This window comes from Peromyscus eremicus, chromosome 20 (assembly GCF_949786415.1).
Source record: "Peromyscus eremicus chromosome 20, PerEre_H2_v1, whole genome shotgun sequence".
Taxonomy (NCBI): domain Eukaryota; kingdom Metazoa; phylum Chordata; class Mammalia; order Rodentia; family Cricetidae; genus Peromyscus; species Peromyscus eremicus.
In genome coordinates, this window is record NC_081436.1 from 23,582,182 (window position 1) to 23,600,864 (window position 18,683).

The 18,683-nt window shown below is 43.7% G+C and overlaps 1 protein-coding gene across 1 annotated transcript in view; it reads left to right on the forward strand.

Moving 5' to 3' along the window:
* The first annotated feature begins 1,956 nt into the window (after nt 1-1,956).
* Nucleotides 1,957-18,683, forward strand: part of Dmc1 (DNA meiotic recombinase 1) — a 44,944-nt gene continuing 28,217 nt past the window's right edge. The window contains exons 1-7 of the mRNA XM_059246959.1: nt 1,957-2,083; nt 6,034-6,117; nt 6,734-6,778; nt 8,316-8,462; nt 10,827-10,909; nt 15,955-16,007; nt 17,443-17,484. Coding sequence (XP_059102942.1) covers nt 6,067-6,117; nt 6,734-6,778; nt 8,316-8,462; nt 10,827-10,909; nt 15,955-16,007; nt 17,443-17,484 — 421 coding nt within the window. The 5' untranslated portion in view covers nt 1,957-2,083; nt 6,034-6,066. The remainder of the gene's footprint in view (nt 2,084-6,033; nt 6,118-6,733; nt 6,779-8,315; nt 8,463-10,826; nt 10,910-15,954; nt 16,008-17,442; nt 17,485-18,683) is intronic.

Sequence of the window (18,683 nt, forward strand, 5' to 3'; positions counted from 1 at the left end):
GTGTGCTGGGATGAAAGGTGTGTGCCACCACACCTGGCCATTTCTTTCTTATGAAATATTGTTTTATCAGGAGCTGGAGAGGTGGCTCAGTGCTTAAGAGCACCTCCCAACTACCTGTAACTCTACTTCTAGGGGATCTGATGCTCTCTTCTGGCCTCAACAGCACTGATACACACTGGCACACACTGGTGCACATACTTACATGCAGGCGCGCACGCTTGTGCACACACACACACACACACACATACACAATAAAATAATCTTATTAATCTGCTATGGCTTCTGATTTTGTGCTATGCCCTGTTCTTGCAGAGGACCTAGATTTGGTTCTCAGTGCCCACACAGTGGCTCACAACCATGTGTAACTCCAGTTCAGGGGATCCAACACCCTCTTCTTCACTGGCATCAGGCACTCCCATGGTGTATATACATGTAGGCAAAACACTCATACACATGAAGTAAAATGTTAGATTCATTTAAAATCCATTTTTCTTATAAAATTGTAAATGGCCCGTGTTTTCTTCTAGTGCTTTTCTTACAGTCTTCAGTTTGATCCATCTAGAATTTATTTTGGTATAAGGTGTGAAGTGTGGTTCCAATTTTATTTTCTTCCAGATGGTTACCTAGTCATTCCAACACTATTCGCTTAACTCATTTCCTTACCAACTTGAAACTGCTCCTTCACGATACTCAGAATTTTTATAAAATGTGAAAGACTTTTTTTCCCCGATTTAACTGGAAGGTGCACTTTTTCACTCTCTTGTTTGTGGCTGTTTTTAAACGTTTAAGACGTTGCAGAGAACCATCGGTATGCTATCCTAACAAGACTTTCTCCTCACTTCATGAATTTGTCATTACCAAGCTCATTTCGGTTTCTTTCTTCGAGTGTACTGCACACAACCTTCAAATATTATGAACATTTCTCTCTCCCAGCTGTCACTACACCAAACTACATATGTTAGATTTCCCTAAATCGTCTCGCTGTCCTCTTTGCAGCTCTCCGGTATACTGTTGATGTCTTCAAACAAGTTGCTCAAAAGTTACTGCATTTTAGGTGGATTCAGAAGGAAAACCTGCCGCCATTATCGGGTTCCTTCTCAAACGGACAATTTCCATTCAAGAAGACGAACAGGCAACGATTCTGGAAAACAAGAGAATTTTGAAAAGCTACGGCATTTGCTGGCTCTTTAAACTATCCACGGGAGAGGAGTGTCCTTCAAAATGCCATTTGTTTTGGTGTTTATTCCACCATCAAAAAGGTTCAAAAGAAAGTAGAGGTCACCCTGTACTGCTAGGTCATCCTAGACACTTCCAAGCTACCTCAGCAGATGGTCTTTCAAGTGTTTCATGATTCTCAACAGTCTGTTTCCATTTAGGGGAAAAGGAGGCAGTCTGGAGAGATGGCCTTGCAGGCATCATGGCTGGCCCCGGGGTTTCTATTTAAAACGGAACTGAAATGTGTTGGGTTTCTGTAGACTATTTAGAATCACGTTAGGACAAAGAAAATTACTCTCCATCCCAGATGAGAGGGCGGCAAATGCTGAGTCAGGAAAGGAGAGGGGAATGGGAAGTCTGAAGTACGCAGCCAGGTACGGAAAGCTTGGAGTGAAAGCAGCCTCGGGCAGGGGAAAGGGACCCCCATGCCCGACCTCCTCACAGTTGTAGGTGGCCATCTCCCGCCCAGGTCAGCCGCCTTGGCTCTCTCCTTGACTCAGCACCTCCCTCTGCCCAAGGGACTCTGGGGTTCTCGTCTCCCGCCCAAAACGCTTTGCTCAGAGCGTGCATCTCCCTCCCTCATCTCAGAGGCCCAAGGGTCCCATTCGGTCCCACCCCGCCCACTCCCTGGGGCCCTCGCCCCGCCCCCCGCGTTGCTCCATTCGCCCCGCCCACACCCGCGCCCCGCCCACACCCTGCGCCCCGCCCACGCCCACGCCCCGCGCCCCGCCCACATTGGGGGCGTGCCCTCGCGGTCCTCCTTCGGCGCCAAACTCGTAGAGATTCGACGACCCGCTCGTCGGCCTCGGCGTTCTGGGGCCGAGTTAGAATCCGGGACCGGACGGGAAAGCGTACCCGAGTGGGAACCGTAAGGGATTCGCCTTGAAAATCTTGGGGAGACCGCGGGTTCGAGTGGGGGTGAGAGGCGAAAAGAGGAAGCAGCGCGGGAAAATCTGAGGAAAACTCGAAGCGTTGAGGAAGCGCTTCCTCTCGGTGCCCTCTCTGTGGTAATTGTGGGTCACTGTTGGACTTGGCCTGGTGACCGTCGCCTTCCACCCCGGCCCGTAGTCCTTGCGAGACATTCCCTGCCTCCTGTCAGTCAGTCCGACCTGAGTCTTGAAGGCCCGCACGTCAGGAGGGAAGTAGGGCCCGGGAAATGCGGGCCTCAGGGGCGCTGACTGAACCGCCTGCTGAGGGACCATGGGCTTCCCACCACCTTCGCTTCCCCCTGCCGCCCCCCAGCCCCCTGAAACCCCTCCCCCTGCCGCCCCCCAGCCCCTGAAACCCCTCCCTCTGCTGCCCCAGCCCCTGAAACCCCTCCCCCTGCCGCCCCCCAGCCCCCTGAAACCCCTCCCCCTGCCGCCCCCCAGCCCCCTGAAACCCCTCCCCCTGCCGCCCCCCAGCCCCTGAAACCCCTCCCTCTGCTGCCCCAGCCCCTGAAACCCCTCCCCCTGCCGCCCCCCAGCCCCCTGAAACCCCTCCCCCTGCCGCCCCCCAGCCCCTGAAACCCCTCCCTCTGCTGCCCCAGCCCCTGAAACCCCTCCCCCTGCCGCCCCCCAGCCCCCTGAAACCCCTCCCCCTGCCGCCCCCCAGCCCCTGAAACCCCTCCCTCTGCTGCCCCAGCCCCTGAAACCCCTCCCCCTGCCGCCCCCCAGCCCCCTGAAACCCCTCCCCCTGCCGCCCCCCAGCCCCCTGAAACCCCTCCCCCTGCCGCCCCCCAGCCCCCTGAAACCCCTCCCCCTGCCGCCCCCCCAGCCCCCTGAAACCCCTCCCCCTGCCGCCCCCCAGCCCCCTGAAACCCCTCCCCCTGCCGCCCCCCAGCCCCCTGAAACCCCTCCCCCTGCCGCCCCCCAGCCCCCTGAAACCCCTCCCCCTGCCGCCCCCCAGTCCCCTGAAACCCCTCCCCCTGCCGCCCCCCAGCCCCCTGAAACCCCTCCCTCTGCTGCCCCAGCCCCTGAAACCCCTCCCCCTGCCGCCCCCCAGCCCCTGAAACCCCTCCCCCGCCACCCCCAGTCCCCTGAAACCCCTCCCCCTGCCGCCCCCCAGCCCCCTGAAACCCCTCCCTCTGCTGCCCCAGCCCCTGAAACCCCTCCCTCTGCTGCCCCAGCCCCTGAAACCCCTCCCCCTGCCGCCCCCAGCCCCCTGAAACCCCTCCCTCTGCTGCCCCAGCCCCTGAAACCCCTCCCTCTGCTGCCCCAACCCCTGAAACCCCTCCCCCTGCCGCCCCCCCAGCCCCTGAAACCCCTCCCCCTGCCGCCCCCAGCCCCCAGAAACCCCTCCCTCTGCTGCCCCAACCCCTGAAACCCCTCCCCCTGCCGCCCCCCCAGCCCCTGAAACCCCTCCCCCTGCCGCCCCCCAGCCCCCTGAAACCCCTCCCCCTGCCGCCCCCCCAGCCCCCTGAAACCCCTCCCCCTGCCGCCCCCCAGTCCCCTGAAACCCCTCCCCCTGCCGCCCCCCAGTCCCCTGAAGCCCCCCCCCCAGTCCCCTGAAACCCCTCCCCCTGCCTCTTCCTGAAACCGAGGCTAGGCGCCCTGCTGGTAGGTTTGCTTTCCTCCAAAAGGATAGTCTGAAATCTGGGCAAATCATACACATAGCTGAGTGCCGGGCATGGTGGTGCACAGTCTGTAGTCCCAGAGCTAGGGAGGTGGGAGAGGAGAGTCATGAGTTCCAAGCCTGCTTGGACAGGCTGTGTGAAACACTTAGACTCACACAGGAGGCAGAGTCAGGAAATTCACTGCAAATTTAAAGCCAGCCTGTTCTACATGTGGATCTCCAGGACAGCCAAGGCTACAAGTAAAACCCTCCCTCACAATTGAAAAAAGGGAACAATATTCCAGAAGAGCCCACTCAAATAGTATCCTCTTTTGTACCCCCCTCTTTGCTGCCTTAGTGGTTTGTTTCCTTTGTGCTGGGCTTCAACACCTGAATTTGGTATTAAATGGGGAAACAAAATAGACCAAGAACAAGGTTATTCATTTTATTGTAATGTATACACCATCATGTCTGTAGCTTCCTGGGTTTAAAAAAAAAAAAAAACCTGACTTGTCATTGGGTATTGTTCTGGCTAGTTTTATGTCAACTTGACATCAGCTAGAGCCAGCTGAAGGGAGGGAACCTCAATTGAGAAAATGCTCCTGCAAGATCCAGTTCTAGGGCATTTTCTTTGTGATTGATGGTGGAAGGTCCAGCCCATTATGGGTGATACCATCCCTGAGCTGGTGGTCCTGGGTTCTGTAAGAAAGCAGGCTGTTGGGAGGCAGAGCCAGGCGGATCTCTGTGAGTTCGAGGCCAGCCTGGTCTACAAAGCGAGATCCAGGAAAGGCACCAAAACTACACAGAGAAACCCTGTCTCAAAAAAACAAAACAAACAAACAAAAAGAAAGCAGGCTGGGCAAGCCATGGTGAGCAAGTCAGTAAGCAGCTCTTCTCCATGGCCTCTGCATCAGTTCCTGCCTCCAGGTTCCTGCCCTGTTCGAGTTCCTGTCCTGACTTCCTGCAGTGATGGACTATAATGTGGAAGTGTAAGCCAAATCCGTTTCCTTCCCAGCTTCATTTTTGGTCATGGTGTTTCATAGCAGAAATAAAAGCCCTAACTCAGACAGGTATTTACTATATTTTTACAAAATTATGAAACTAGTAAGTACCGTGGAATATATAGTTTTATGAAGCAAAGCTGCATTTACCTGTGTAGCAATTCACAACCATCAACTGAGAAGTTATTTATCAGATATGAGAAAAATAAAATCCTTTTACTAAGGTTACAGTAAATTTGACATGGCTAGGAAAGATGCAAAGAAGAATGATACAAGGTTCTTAGAGTGTTGTTAAACATAAGCCTGCAATTAACAAGTCTAACATTCAAAAGAACAATAAAGCTATTTTCATTGTAATGACTGCATAATAGGAAATTAGAAAGTGATTAAAAAAAAAAAGTTATGCTATGTGCCTGGCACATGACTAATCCCAGTACTTGGGAGGTGGAGAAAAGATCAGCAGTTCAAGGTCATCTTCAGCTACAGCTTAAGGCCAGCCTGGACTACATGAGATATTGTCTCCAAAAAACAAACAAAAAAGATGAGCATGATTACATTCAGAAAATAATGCCATAAGCCCGGCAGAAAAATTGAACAGCCACATTTTTGCATGCAAAATGTTTTTGTTCTTCCTAATCTTTGGTGATTTTGAAATTATACCAGAGGCTTCTATGCAAGGGAATTTTTACTGTACAAACTATGACTACTGTGATGGGTTTCTTTGTCACCCTGACACAAGCTAAAGTCCTCTGGGAAGAGGGAACCCCCAAGGAATTGCCTTTATCAGATTGGCCTGTAGACCAGTGTGTGGAACATTTTCTTGATTCGTGGTTGATGTGGAAAGGCCTAGCTTACTGTGGGCATACCACTTAGGCAGGTGGTCCTGAGTTATATAAGAAAGTAGGCTGAGCTAGGCAGTGCTGGTGCACACCTTTAGTCCCAGCACTCGGGAGGCAGAGGCAGGCAGATTTCTCTGAGTTCAAGGCCAGCCTGGTCTACAGAGTGAGTTCCAGGACAGCCAGGGCTACACAGAGAAACCCTGTCTCGAAAAAGAAAGAAAGCAGACTGAGGAAGCCATGGAGAACAAGCCAGTAAGCAGCATTCTTCTGCAGCCTGTGTTTCAGATCCTGCCCCAGGCTCCTGCCTTGAGTTCCTCCTTTGGTTTCCCTCAGTGATGGACTGTGACTGGGGTGTGTAAACTCACCAAGTTGCTTTTGGTTTTATCACAATAGAAAGCAAATTAGAAGGAAAACTGCTTCTTAAATAATATTTCTTATTTTTCCAGAATTGATTATTTTTCTGCTGCTTCCCTTTCAACATGAAAGAGGATCAAGTTGTGCAGGAAGAATCGGGATTCCAAGATGAGGAGGTATTGTTAGAATGTTGAAAGTTATGTTGATGTTCAGTCTTTCCACAAAAATCATATTTCTTCGCTTTTAGCTACTGGTTTTAGGAACTAAAAGTGAAATAAGATATACACATAAATGTGTAACAATTTATTTGGCAAAGGGTGCTAAGTTTAGCTACTTAGCAACTGGTATGAAAGTTTTTATTGTTTGTTTTTCAATAGAAGAGATCCAACTCAATACTTCTTTCTGATAGGCAAATGCTCTTCCACTGGTCACATCTCCAGCCTCAAATGAAAGTAGCTTAATAACCACTTCCTGCTCCCTATGCACACTGGTCCTGAAAAAGGATATCAAGATTTGTAGTAAATAAAATAGGTCAGGTGGGAGCTGGAGAGATGGTTCAGTAGTCCTTTGCTCTTCCAAAGAACCAGGGTTTGATTCTCAGCACCCATGTTGGTTTGTTTTCTAAATATGTAACATGTTTGAAAACGTGATTGATTTTACTTCCGTGTTTAGAAAAGTGGAGCTGAAGTATTATGGAATGACTGTGAATCAGCATTAGTCACTCCCAAAAATGTGAAACATTTATTTAGATATGAAGGTTAAAATCCATTCTTTCTGTTTCGTTTCATTTAGGAATCTTTGTTTCAAGACATTGACCTGTTACAAAAACATGGAATTGTGAGTAACTTTTCAGTACTGTATTAAATGGTCTGTTCCATTTTCTCAGCCTTGTCCTTACCAACCCTGGATAATTCTTTTTGTTTGTTTGTTTTTTGGTTTTTTCGAGACAGGGTTTCTCTTTAGTTTTGGAGCCTGACCTGGATCTCAATCTGTAGACCAGACTGGCCTCGAATTCAGAGATCCGCCTGCCTCTGCCTCCCAAGTGCTGGGATTAAAGGCATGCGATAATTCTTTATTGTGTGGAGAAGGGGAGCTCTCTGTCTTAAGTTGTTTGGCTTGGTGTTCCAGAACAATTTAATCCCAGTATATGAGAACTGACCCCCAGGAGCCAGGAGATTGAAGCAAAGAAGCAGTCAAATCCAGAGTTGTATAAATAAATAAGAATATAAATAAGGGGAACTCACTCACAGAAGTGTGGCCCTGGATGGCACAAGCCCAAGCAGAGCCCCACAAGTTGAGTTAGAAGGATATACTGGTGAAGATAAAAGTGACTTCATCAAAGCTGGAATGAGTCTGGTTGATCTTAAGCTAATATCAAAGAGACACACTCCAGAGCCAGGTAATAATAAAACTTCACATACCACTATGTTGGTTTGGTCTATTTATAGTATGCTTGGAAATTATACAGGAAAAAAACACAAAAACAACCAACTAGTATTACTCTGAGCAATTATGGAATTACAACTCACAGATATCTGTAGTCATATCCAACTGAATTCACACACCTGGCCTCTGCTCATGCATCTAATGCCAGTAGTACTCTTCTACCTGTGATGACCAAAAATGTCTCTGGACACTGTTGAGAATTTCCAGTGATTAAAAACCACTGGTTCAGCTGGAGGTGTTTGGAGCATCTCTAAATAACCAGCACCATCTCTTGTCTCTCTAGATTTAACATTAGATAGATAATGCTTTATTTACAGAAAATTCTGTTTGTCCAATGACCAGTGTAAATCATGGTGGCAGAAATGTAGATTATCAAAATATGTGAATGTCAACAGTAATCATTGGTGTTAAAAGTTTGCTGAGGTTGTCTTTTGAAGTCTTCATATTAATCTCTTTCCATTGATTTCAGAAATAGAAGCAGGGGAAAATCCCAGTCTTTAGGTGATGTAGTTATTTGTGTTCTTCAGGAGCAGAAGGGAAAAAAAAAAAACAACTTTGAAAACTGTAGAGAACATATTGGTTATGAAGTTCTGTAGAAGGAAGGAGCTGAACTGAGGGGGTGAATGTGTGATAAATTTGTTAGCTTTTCCACCAACAGACTTTTCTTTTTAATTTCTTGCTACATTGCCATGGTCTCACTAACATTCTTGGGAAAATCAGGGCACAGCCAGAACATTTGGCAACCTACTGGGTATGTTCTACTCTGGTATTTCCAGAACATTTGGCTAGGTGGTGGGTGGGTTCCACCTGGTTGCTTGTATAAAATTAGCATCCTGATGGAAGGAGATGGACACGAAGCTCATGACATAGTAGAGGAGCCTTTCAGGCTGGCATTTTATCATCTGCTACTCCCATTCTTTTATTTCAGAATATGGCCGATATTAAGAAACTGAAGTCTGTAGGAATCTGTACCGTCAAAGGGATACAAATGACCACCAGAAGAGCCCTCTGCAATGTCAAAGGGCTCTCAGAAGCTAAAGTGGACAAGATTAAAGAAGCAGCCAACAAACTTATTGTAAGCCAAGTTTATTCTTTGCTGTTTTAGTTTAGCAGAGTTGTCTTTGTAGCCTTTCTCATGAACATTAGAAACTACAGTAGGAACTTTAAGTTCCTGTAGATAGACCACAATATATTATACTCCCCATGTGACCTGCTTATTACTTCAATCCCAAAGCCACAGCAATTAGTTTCTGGAAGACTGAGGTAAGCATTAATATGCCTAGAATATAGTCTGGCCCTGAATTCCATTCTTTTTTTTTTCCATTTATTTTTATTTTATGTGCGTTGGTGTTTTGCCTGCATGTATGTTTGTGTGAGGGTTTCGGATCTCCTGGAACTGGAGTTACAGACAATTGTGAGCTGCCATATGGGTGCTGGGAATTGAACCTGGGCCTTTGGAAGAGAAGTCAGTGCTCTTAACCTCTGAGCCATCTCTCCAGCCCCCTGAATTCCATTCTTAGAACCCACATGGTAGAAATAGACACCATGGCATGCATCCCTAACACACATACAGTTCCTCTGCCATTTGTTTGTTTTTGTCTGTCCCCTCCTTAGTTTGGTCTTGTCTTCTTATATATGCCTATAGCTGCTCTGAAGCTCAGTATTAAAGAATTTACTTTTTCCTGGTGTAGGCCAATTGGGAAGACAAACCTGGATTAGAAAAAGACTAGCATCAGCTGGGTCTATGTATGTGCAGCTAAAATGGATACGGCCGTGAATATGTCCACTAAGGCAAATGAGTTCATAACCTATACCTTCCAATGACACTGTGGACTGCAAGCAGTCAGGCTGTCAGGGAAAGGCATATAACCTTAGACCTAAACTCTCCTGTAGAGTTTCGGGGATCATCAGAGGAACCCTATTTTTAGTCTAGAAATAGGAATATATGAAAAAGTAGTCACCAAGTATCCCTGTCTACAGAAGACCAACACTTTCTATTTCTCCCTGTATGGGGGAGTCTCATGACCAGAAGTGGCAGTCAAAGCAGGCAGGTAATACAAATAGTATTGTGATCTTCAACTTGGACAGGACCCAGGTGACCAGTGGTGTTCCTGGTCCAGTTGCTCTGTTCTGGACCTACTAAAGCAGTATATCCAGAGGTCACTTCCCCAACTGCCAGAGTGTCTAAGAAGCCCTACAGTAGTACCCAGATTTTGGCAAACTACTACTTTTTAGCTCCTACACATATTTTTTATTTGTTTGTTTTTTGAGACAAGAGTTTCACTGTGCAGCTCTGGCTGTCCTGGAACTCACTCTGTAGACCAGGCTGGCCTCAAACCCTCAAATTCACAGAAATCTACCTGCCTCTGCCTCCCGAGTGCTAAGATTAAAGGCATGTGCTACCACTGTCCTAGCTGCTCCTACACATCTTTAAAAAAAATTTTTGTGTGTGTGTGTGTGTGTGTGTGTGTGTGTGTGTGTGTGTGTTTGTGTGTGTGTGTTATGTACAGGGGAGAGACTTGCACTTATGGCACACATGTGGAAGTCAGAGAACAACTTTGTGGAGTTGGCTCTCCTTTGACCTTTAATTGGGTTTTGGGATTGAACTAAGGTCAAATTCAAAGTTAGCATTTTTACCCAATGAGTCATTTTACCATACCCCATAGTCTTTATTTTTAGAAGCTAAATCTCATTTATTTTGTATTTTTGTGCAGGTGTAGAAACCTCAGATATCATTCCTGAGGCATCATTTACTTTTTTGGGGGATTAGGGGAGAGGTTTCTGTCACTATCCTAGAACTCATGAAGTTGGCTAGGCTGACTGGCCAGTGAGCTCCAAGAATCCACCTTGTGTGTCTCCTTTCATGCTGAGATTACAAGTGCACTACTTCCTGTTTTCATTACATGAGTTCAGGGGACTGAACTTAGGTCCTTGTGCTTGCAAAGTAAAAGTTTACTGACTGAATTATCTCTCCAGCCCCTAAATCTCATGTGCATGTGAGGTATATGTACGTGTGTTATATGTGGGTACATGTGCCTGTGCTTATGCATGCAGAGGCATCCTATGTCTTCCTCTATTACTCTCCACCTTGGTTTTTTTTAATGATTTATTTATTTTTATTTTATGTGCATTGGTATTTTGTCTGCATACATGTCTGTGTGATGGTGTCAGATCCCCTTGGAGGTAGAGTTATAGGCAGTTGTAAGCTGCCATGTGAGTACTGGGAACTGAACCCAGATCCTTTACAAGAGAAACAAGAGCTCTTAAACAGAGTCATTTCTCTAGCCCCAAGCCTAGTTTTTGTCCATGTTCTGATACATTTTTTTAAAAAGAGCATACACAAATGATGAGCTTGATAGCTGAGCATGTAGTTCTGGGAGGCAGCTGGCATTCCAATCATCTCACACTGTTTTTTAACCTCTCCATTGTCTTTCTTTAGGAACCAGGATTCCTAACTGCATTTGAGTACAGCGAAAAGAGGAAGATGGTTTTCCATATCACCACAGGGAGTCAGGAATTTGAGTGTGTATCTCAGTTTTTATTACCACTAAGTAAAGTCTATGGAGTCCATTTTTCTTTTCCTCTATCTCATCATGATTTCCACTATCGTGAGTAGAAGTAGTTTCCTCCTTTGAAGGCGTTTGTAGTGTTTGTTCCAAGATGAATGTGAGGCAAATTCCAGGCTGCTTGTAGGAACAGATTACATTTCTTCCAAGGAATTCATGCTCATAAGTTGTTTCTAATTTAGCCTTTATTTATCTATGACTTGAAATATCAGCTTACATTTCATTCCTTTCCATCTTCGTTGAAGAAAATTTCATTTCCCACTTTGTGTTTACTTAAAAATCAGTTGTTATAGAGTGAATATTTTAGAAGAAACAATCTACTATAGGGCTTATTCCTCAGCAAGGGTGGTTCTAGAATCCCTTTTCATTTACTCTTATGATTTCTGACATGTATTGCCATTTCTTCCCAAATTGATTATAATGAGTTTTCCCCCAAATATTTCATCTATCTTTTTTTTTTTGGACTCTCATTAGATTATCCAGGATGATGTTAAATATAGGCACTCAAGTGACCTTCCTGCTTCCAAGCAGCCAGGGCCACTGAGCCCGACTTTATTATTATTTTTTTTTATAATAGTTAATTTAGCCAGGTGGTGGTGGCACATGTCTTTTATCCCAGCACTGGGGAGGCAGAGGCAGGTGGATATCTGTGAGTTCAAAGCCAGCCTGGCCTACGGAATAAGTTCCAGAACAGCTAGGGCTACACAGAGAAATCCTGTCTAAAAAAAACAAAAAAACAGTAACAACAAAGTTGATTTATAGATTTTTCTCCCTGACTTATTTACTTTTCTTCCCGCAAGAACCTATAATTGTAGTATATTTATGAAAGAAGCTATGTGGTTTATTTTTTAATAGTAGAACAGGCAGGGTTTGCTAATGAAGTGTAATTAGGGTATAATGGGGTTACCAAGGATAACACCTAGGTTTTAGGTCTAAAGATCAGAAAAATATAGATCACAAATAAGGGACTTGCAGGAGGGGCAGATTTAGGACCAAAGGCTGAAGACTATGAAGTCTAAGCTACTTATTAGACCCAAATGAATAAATGAATGCTAAGCTAAGTGCACAGCCCAGGACACTCACTCTCTCTCTCTCTCTCTCTCTCTCTCTCTCTCTCTCTCTCTCTCTCTCTCTCTCTCTCTCTCTCTGGTTTGATTTTTTGAGACAGGGTTTCACTGTGTAGCCCTGGCTTGTCCTGGAACTCACTCTGTAGACCAGGATGGCCTGGAACTCAGAGATCCTTCTGACTCTGCCTCCCAAGTGCTGGGATTAAAGGCGTGTGCCACCACTGCCCAGCCCAGGACTCTCATTTTTAATACCATCATATCACCACTACTGTACCTAAAACTATTAATTCCTTTGTCATTAGTTATTTTCCCAGAGAGCTCAATTTTCTGTCTCATGGATGACTTGGTGTGTGTGTGTGTGTTTGTCTAGGGTCTTATGTGTTACCCAGGATGACTTGAACTTGTCATCTTTCTACTTCAGCCTCCCAAATGCTGAGATTACAGACCATGCACCACCATAGCTGGCTATTTGTCTAATTACTAACTAGGCTAGATGTAGCCCAGTGATCAAGTGCTCACTTAGCAGTATTCAGTCCTCAGTGCCCCCAAGAAAGCAAGATCTTTCCTCAAAGGTACAACATATCTTTAAAGTCTAATAATCTTACAAGTGCAGTAAGACTTAGGCATTCATAAATGTTCAGCTGCTGCTCATAACTTAGTTATCAACTTCAAACCACAGATCTAATGCAACTCTCCCAGAGCTATTCTATTATCAGAAAGCCAAAGTCTCTCATACTTTAAAAGTTCTCAAACACTAAATAGTAATATGTAGATTTGATTTGTATCTGTTTAAATCTTTCTAGATTTAAAATATTACTCTTTTGCACCTAATTCTAAATGTTCCTGAGTTTTACAAAGGAAATCATTTTATTATCTCAAATAATTTGGGCAGCTTTCACAGGTAAGTTTTAGGGTTACTTTTTTAGCTTCTCAACGTTGCATAAATACCAGAAATTTTGACTACTACTTTCCAAAACTATACATTTTCAGGTTGACTCTTCTCAAGATGAAGAATAGCATTCAAATTCTTTTTTTGTTGTTGTTGTTGTTTTGTTTTGTTTTGTTTTATTTTTCAAGACAGGGTTTCTCTGTGTAGTTTTGATGCCTGTCCTGGATCTCGCTCTGTAGACCAGGCTGGCCTCGAACTCACAGAGATCCACCTGGCTCTGCCTCCTGAGTGCTGGGATTAAAGGTGTGCACCATCGCTACCCCGTAGCATGCAAATTCTTTAATAGTCACCTTTCCAAGGGCTTTCGCTCCTCGTGGGATGCTTTTGTAATCAATGTCCTCAGATTATACATGCCAGTGTCTAACTTTTTCTTATATTGTTTTATGTGTATGAGTATTTAGCCCATGAAGGCCAGAAAAGGTATTGTATCCCCTGGAACTGGAGTTACAGATGGTTGTGAGCCACCATGTGGGTGCTAGGAATCAAACTCAGCCTTCTGCCAGAGCAGCAAGTGCTCTTAACCACTGAGCCATCTCTCCAACCCCTTTTCTTTTCTTTTTTTTTTTTTTTTTTTTTTTTTTTTTTTTTTTTTTTTTTTTTTTTTGGTTTTTCGAGACAGGGTTTCTCTGTGTAGCTTTGCGCCTTTCCTGGAACTCACTTGGTAGCCCAGGCTGGCCTCGAACTCACAGAGATCCGCCTGGCTCTGCCTCCCGAGTGCTGGGATTAAAGGCGTGCGCCACCACCGCCCGGCTCCTTTTCTTTTCTTAATTGAAGTCAGCAGAGCCCTCATTAAGTTTGTGGATAACTTCCAAAATGCTTCAATTTGCATTTAAATTGCTGTCTTACTTAGACAAATATAAATCTGTTCTCTTAAGACTTGGTCTGATTTGTGATTGCATCCCCAAAGACATGCTAATAGAAACTACAAAGGCTTTTTAAGCTCCTACCAGGTCTCAGCACAGTAACATATACTTACTGCATTTAATGATTGGATGAGATCATAACTTCTTTAGATCTTCTCATATTGAGAACATTAAATTCACTAAAACGTTGTGTTACCAATTAAACATATGCTGTCAAAACCTGGCAGTTTTCCTCTAAGTGCTAACATTGTATATACTATTTGTCTTAGTTAGGGTTTCTATTGATATCATAAGACACCATGACAAAAGTAACTTGGGGAGGAAAGTTTATTTCTTCTTACAGCAACCCCCACTCCTTTCTCTCTGGCTTTTTGAAATAGGATCTCTCTGTAGCTCTGCCTGTCCTGGAACTCACTGTGTAGACCAGGCTGGCATTGAACTCACAGAGATCCTCCTGACTCTGCCTCCCCTGTGCTAGGATTAAAGGTGTGCACCACACTCCACTCTCATAACTCTTAGGTCACACTCCATCAGTGACATAAATTAGGGCAGGAACTCAAGGCCTGAGCCTTGAGGCAGGAACTGAAGCACAGGCTATGGAGGAATGCCTCTGACTGCTTTGTTCCCGTGGCTTGCTCAGCTTGCTTTCTTGTTACACCCAGGACGATCTGCCCAGGAATGACACTGCCTACAGTGGGCTAGGCCCTCCCACATCAGTCATTAATCAAAAAAATGCCCTCCAGACTTGCGTACAGGCCAATCTGATGGAGACATTTTCTCTATTAAGATTTCCTCTTTCCTGATATGTCTCAGCTTGTTTCAAGATAACAAAAAACAAAAACAAAAAACAAAAACCAGCATACTATCTTTGAACATTTTCTTTTCTGACAGGGTCTGCCTAAAATTTGGTTTTAGGTGAGATTAAACCAACAATGACAATCACTGGATTCTCTTAATGTCTGTCTTTCATACACTTCTGAACATTTTAAAAATTAAAGCTGGGGGGCTGGTGACATGGCTCAGCGGTTGAGAGCACTGATTGCTCTCTCAGAGGACCTGGGTTCATTTCCCAGCACCCACATGGGAGCTCACAACTGTCTGTAACTCCAGTTCCAGGGGATCTGACACCTTCATACAGACATACATGCAAGTAAAACACTAATGGACATAACATAAGAATAAATAAATCATTAAAAGATGCTTTAAAATGTTTTAAAAAATTAAAGCTGGGCATGGTGGTGCACGCCTTTAAACCCAGCACTTAGGAGGCAGAGGCAGGTGGATCTCTGTGAATTTGAAGCCAGCCTGGTCTACAGAGTGAGTTCCAGGCCAGCCTGGTTTACATAGAGAGACATGCCTGAAGAAAAAAAAAAATTGAATATTCAGTTAACTTTTAGAAACATTATCTGTGCACAGTTTGAGAAACTTGATTAGTAACAAGACCATTGCATGTGTGTAGTTCAGGCTTTCTTAGCATGTGCAAGACCTGGTTCAATCCCTAGCACCACAAAATAAACACTTTTTTTTTGTTTGTTTTTTGAGACAGGGTTTCTCTGTATAATCCTGGCTGTCCTCAAATTAGTGCTGTAGACCAGGCTGGTCTCAAATTCATAGAGATCCTCCTGCCTTGACCTCCTCAGTGCTGGGATTAAAGGCATGCACCACCACCACCACCACCACCACCACCCAGCTTAACAGATCTTTTAATTCTAATTCAAAAGAATAATGGACATAAAGCTTTAGGGACTCATTTACTATTGATACTCAGAAGAACAGGGCTTATAAATTACTTTGTTCATCTTCCTGCTCATCTACTATGGAACCTGTGATCTAAACAGTGAGTGTCATTTCTTTCAACTATGAATTCTTTTTTTCTTTTTTTTTTTTTTTTTTTTAGTTTCTCGAGACAGGGTTTCTCTGCAGTTTTGGTGCCTGTCCTGGAACTCACTCTGTAGGCCAGACTGGCCTCAAACTCACAGAGATCCCCCTGCCTCTGCCTCCCAAGTGCTGGGATTAAAAGTGTGTGCCACCACACCTAGCTCATCTCCTTTCTTGATATTTTTTTTCCTTTCTTGATATTTGTATTTATATTCTGTCACCAAAACTTTATGTCTGTTTCCAGTAAATTACTAGGAGGTGGCATTGAAAGTATGGCAATAACAGAAGCTTTTGGAGGTAGGTAAAACCTTAATTATTTTATATGAAATAACATGTTTATATATGAATAAATATATAATTAAATAATAAATAAGTTCCTGTTTGGGAATTTTTGATGAAATGTCAATTATTATAATACAGGATTATTCCAAGCTAAAATGAAAATATATATTAACATTAGCATATTTCTTACTGACATTTTTCTTCCTCTTATCTCTGGTTACTATATAAAGAAATTGAATTTTTTCTTATTCCCTCAAAAGGTGCCTTAATAATAAGGTTGATCTTTTGTTTAGGCAATACATATTCCATGAATATAGAGAATAAATTTATTCTCAGTTTATAGTATATATAGTATGGGGGGTGTGTGTGTGTGTGTGTGTGTGTGTGTGTGTGTGTGAGAGAGAGAGAGAGAGAGAGAGAGAGAGAGAGAGAGAGAATTCAGGGTCATATTGTGTGGCCCTGACTGACTTGGAACTCACAAAGAACTACCTGCCTTTGCCTCCCAAGTACTAATATTAAAGGCCTGCACCACCGTACCTGGCCTATGTGCTATATTTTTACAAATAATCCATGTATTCCTGTTTTACATGCTGAATCTGACAAGCCAATATTTGCAGTCTTAGAGAACTAAGTCTTTTGTTGTTACTGTGTCTGTTGACTTGAAGAAGTAAATCTAATTTTTATTATTTCTATTGACTCAAACTTAGCAATTTCTCTTCTTATATATTATATATGAGCTTTTTCAAAATTTAAACTGGCCGGGCGCACGCCTTTAATCCCAGCACTCGGGAGGCAGAGCCAGGCGGATCTCTGTGAGTTCGAGGCCAGCCTGGGCTACCAAGTGAGTTCCAGGAAAGGCACAAAGCTACACAGAGAAACCCTGTCTCGAAAAAACTAAATAAATAAATAAATAAATAAATAAATTTAAACTGAGAGTTCAGTGGACCTAAGTGATTAGGGAAGTTTTTCTATGGAGAACATTTGCTTCTGCTGGCAACTAGGGATGTCACCATTCAAGATCCCATCAGCTTTTCCTTGAGATCTCAGTACAGTGAAAGAGCCTGGCTGTCCTTTCTGTGGTCAGGTCTTAAACTTTCATTTGTGTGAATAGTCCTATGGAAAATTTGCTTTAAATTAACTTTAACCTAAACAGTACTTATGTTGAGGAGATGAATTTGTTTTCTCTCCCACTTTTGGTATTCATACATGCAGCATCCTTTTGTGATAGGAGGACCTTTAAGAGTGAGATTTGACAATTGGAAAGCAGTGAAGTCTTCTGTGGAGGGAAATACTGGAGATATAATTTGGGACCTTGGGCATTTTAGACAAGTTTCTTTAGACCACTAAGTGACACTTCTAACCCAAATGCAGTGTTAGTTTTGTTTGTTTAGTGAAAATATATAAATAGTAACTGTACTTTTCTAAAAGTTCCTTTTTCTAAATTTCACAGAATTTCGTACTGGAAAAACTCAGCTGTCTCATACCCTCTGTGGTAAGAACACATTCTAACATCAACAACATAACAGTGATAGAACATTCACTTACTAGACCTCTACTGCATTTTACATGATCTTATGCAGTGGACCAAATGTTCAAGGAAACAAAACTCAAGAGGTTAAGTAGACAGTCCATTGTTACACAGGTAGTTTTAGAATGTGTGTGTTTGAGGTGTGTTGTCATGCTGCACTATGAACACCTGAATGGAAGTACAGAGAAGGTAAGTGGTTTGTGGTGAATTGGCAGGAGAGGCACCCAGTGTATCAAATTCTTCCTATCCATCTTTCCTGTCTTTTTAAAAAACAGCAATGACAAAATTTATTGAAGACCAAAATACTTTACTGCCTGTGGGGTGTATTCTGTTCAAAGAGAAGCATAAAATTAAATTTGGGGCCCAGCAAGATGGCTCAGTGGATAATAAAGGCACTTGCCTCCAAACCTGAGACACTGAGTTTGATCTCTAGAACCCACATGGTGGTAGGAGAGAGCTGACTCCCACAATTGTCCCCTGACCTCCACAAACATGCCATTGCATCATGTGCCCCTAAAATAAATAAATAAATAAATATAATTTTGGGTGTTTGTTTGTTTTGTGACAGGGCTTACTATATAATTCTGGCTGGACTGAAACTTGCTGTGTAAACCAGGCTGGCCTTGAACTCACAGGGATCTGCCTGTCTCTGCCCCTCAAGTGCTGGGATTAAAGGTATGCACCACCACACCTGGCAAATATAAGTTTTAAAAAGAGTAAGTATATAATTTTTTTCTAAAACAAAATAAACAAGAAATTCCTTATTAACAAAGATTCGATTTGCATTTCTTTTACTTAAATAAAAGGAACATAGAAAAGAAGTTAATAGGGGGTTACCTATGCACCCTAACACATGTGAACATGTATACACACAAGATAACACAACACACAAATACACACAAGAAAAAAGTGAAAAGGGGGCCAGTATTTTAGAATCAAAATGTCTTGGTTCTATCACTGATAGCTGTATGACTGTGGGCAAGTTGCTTTACCCCTTTAATTATCATCATAGTAAAACTGAAATAATAATTATAGTGCCAAATCTTGGGGGAGTTTTGAAAAGTAAATGAAATAGTGTGTATGCCTAGTATGAAGTAGTTCTTTATGTTAACTACTGCAATGCAATACATAGGAGTTGGGAATAGAGCTTGGTTGACAGAATC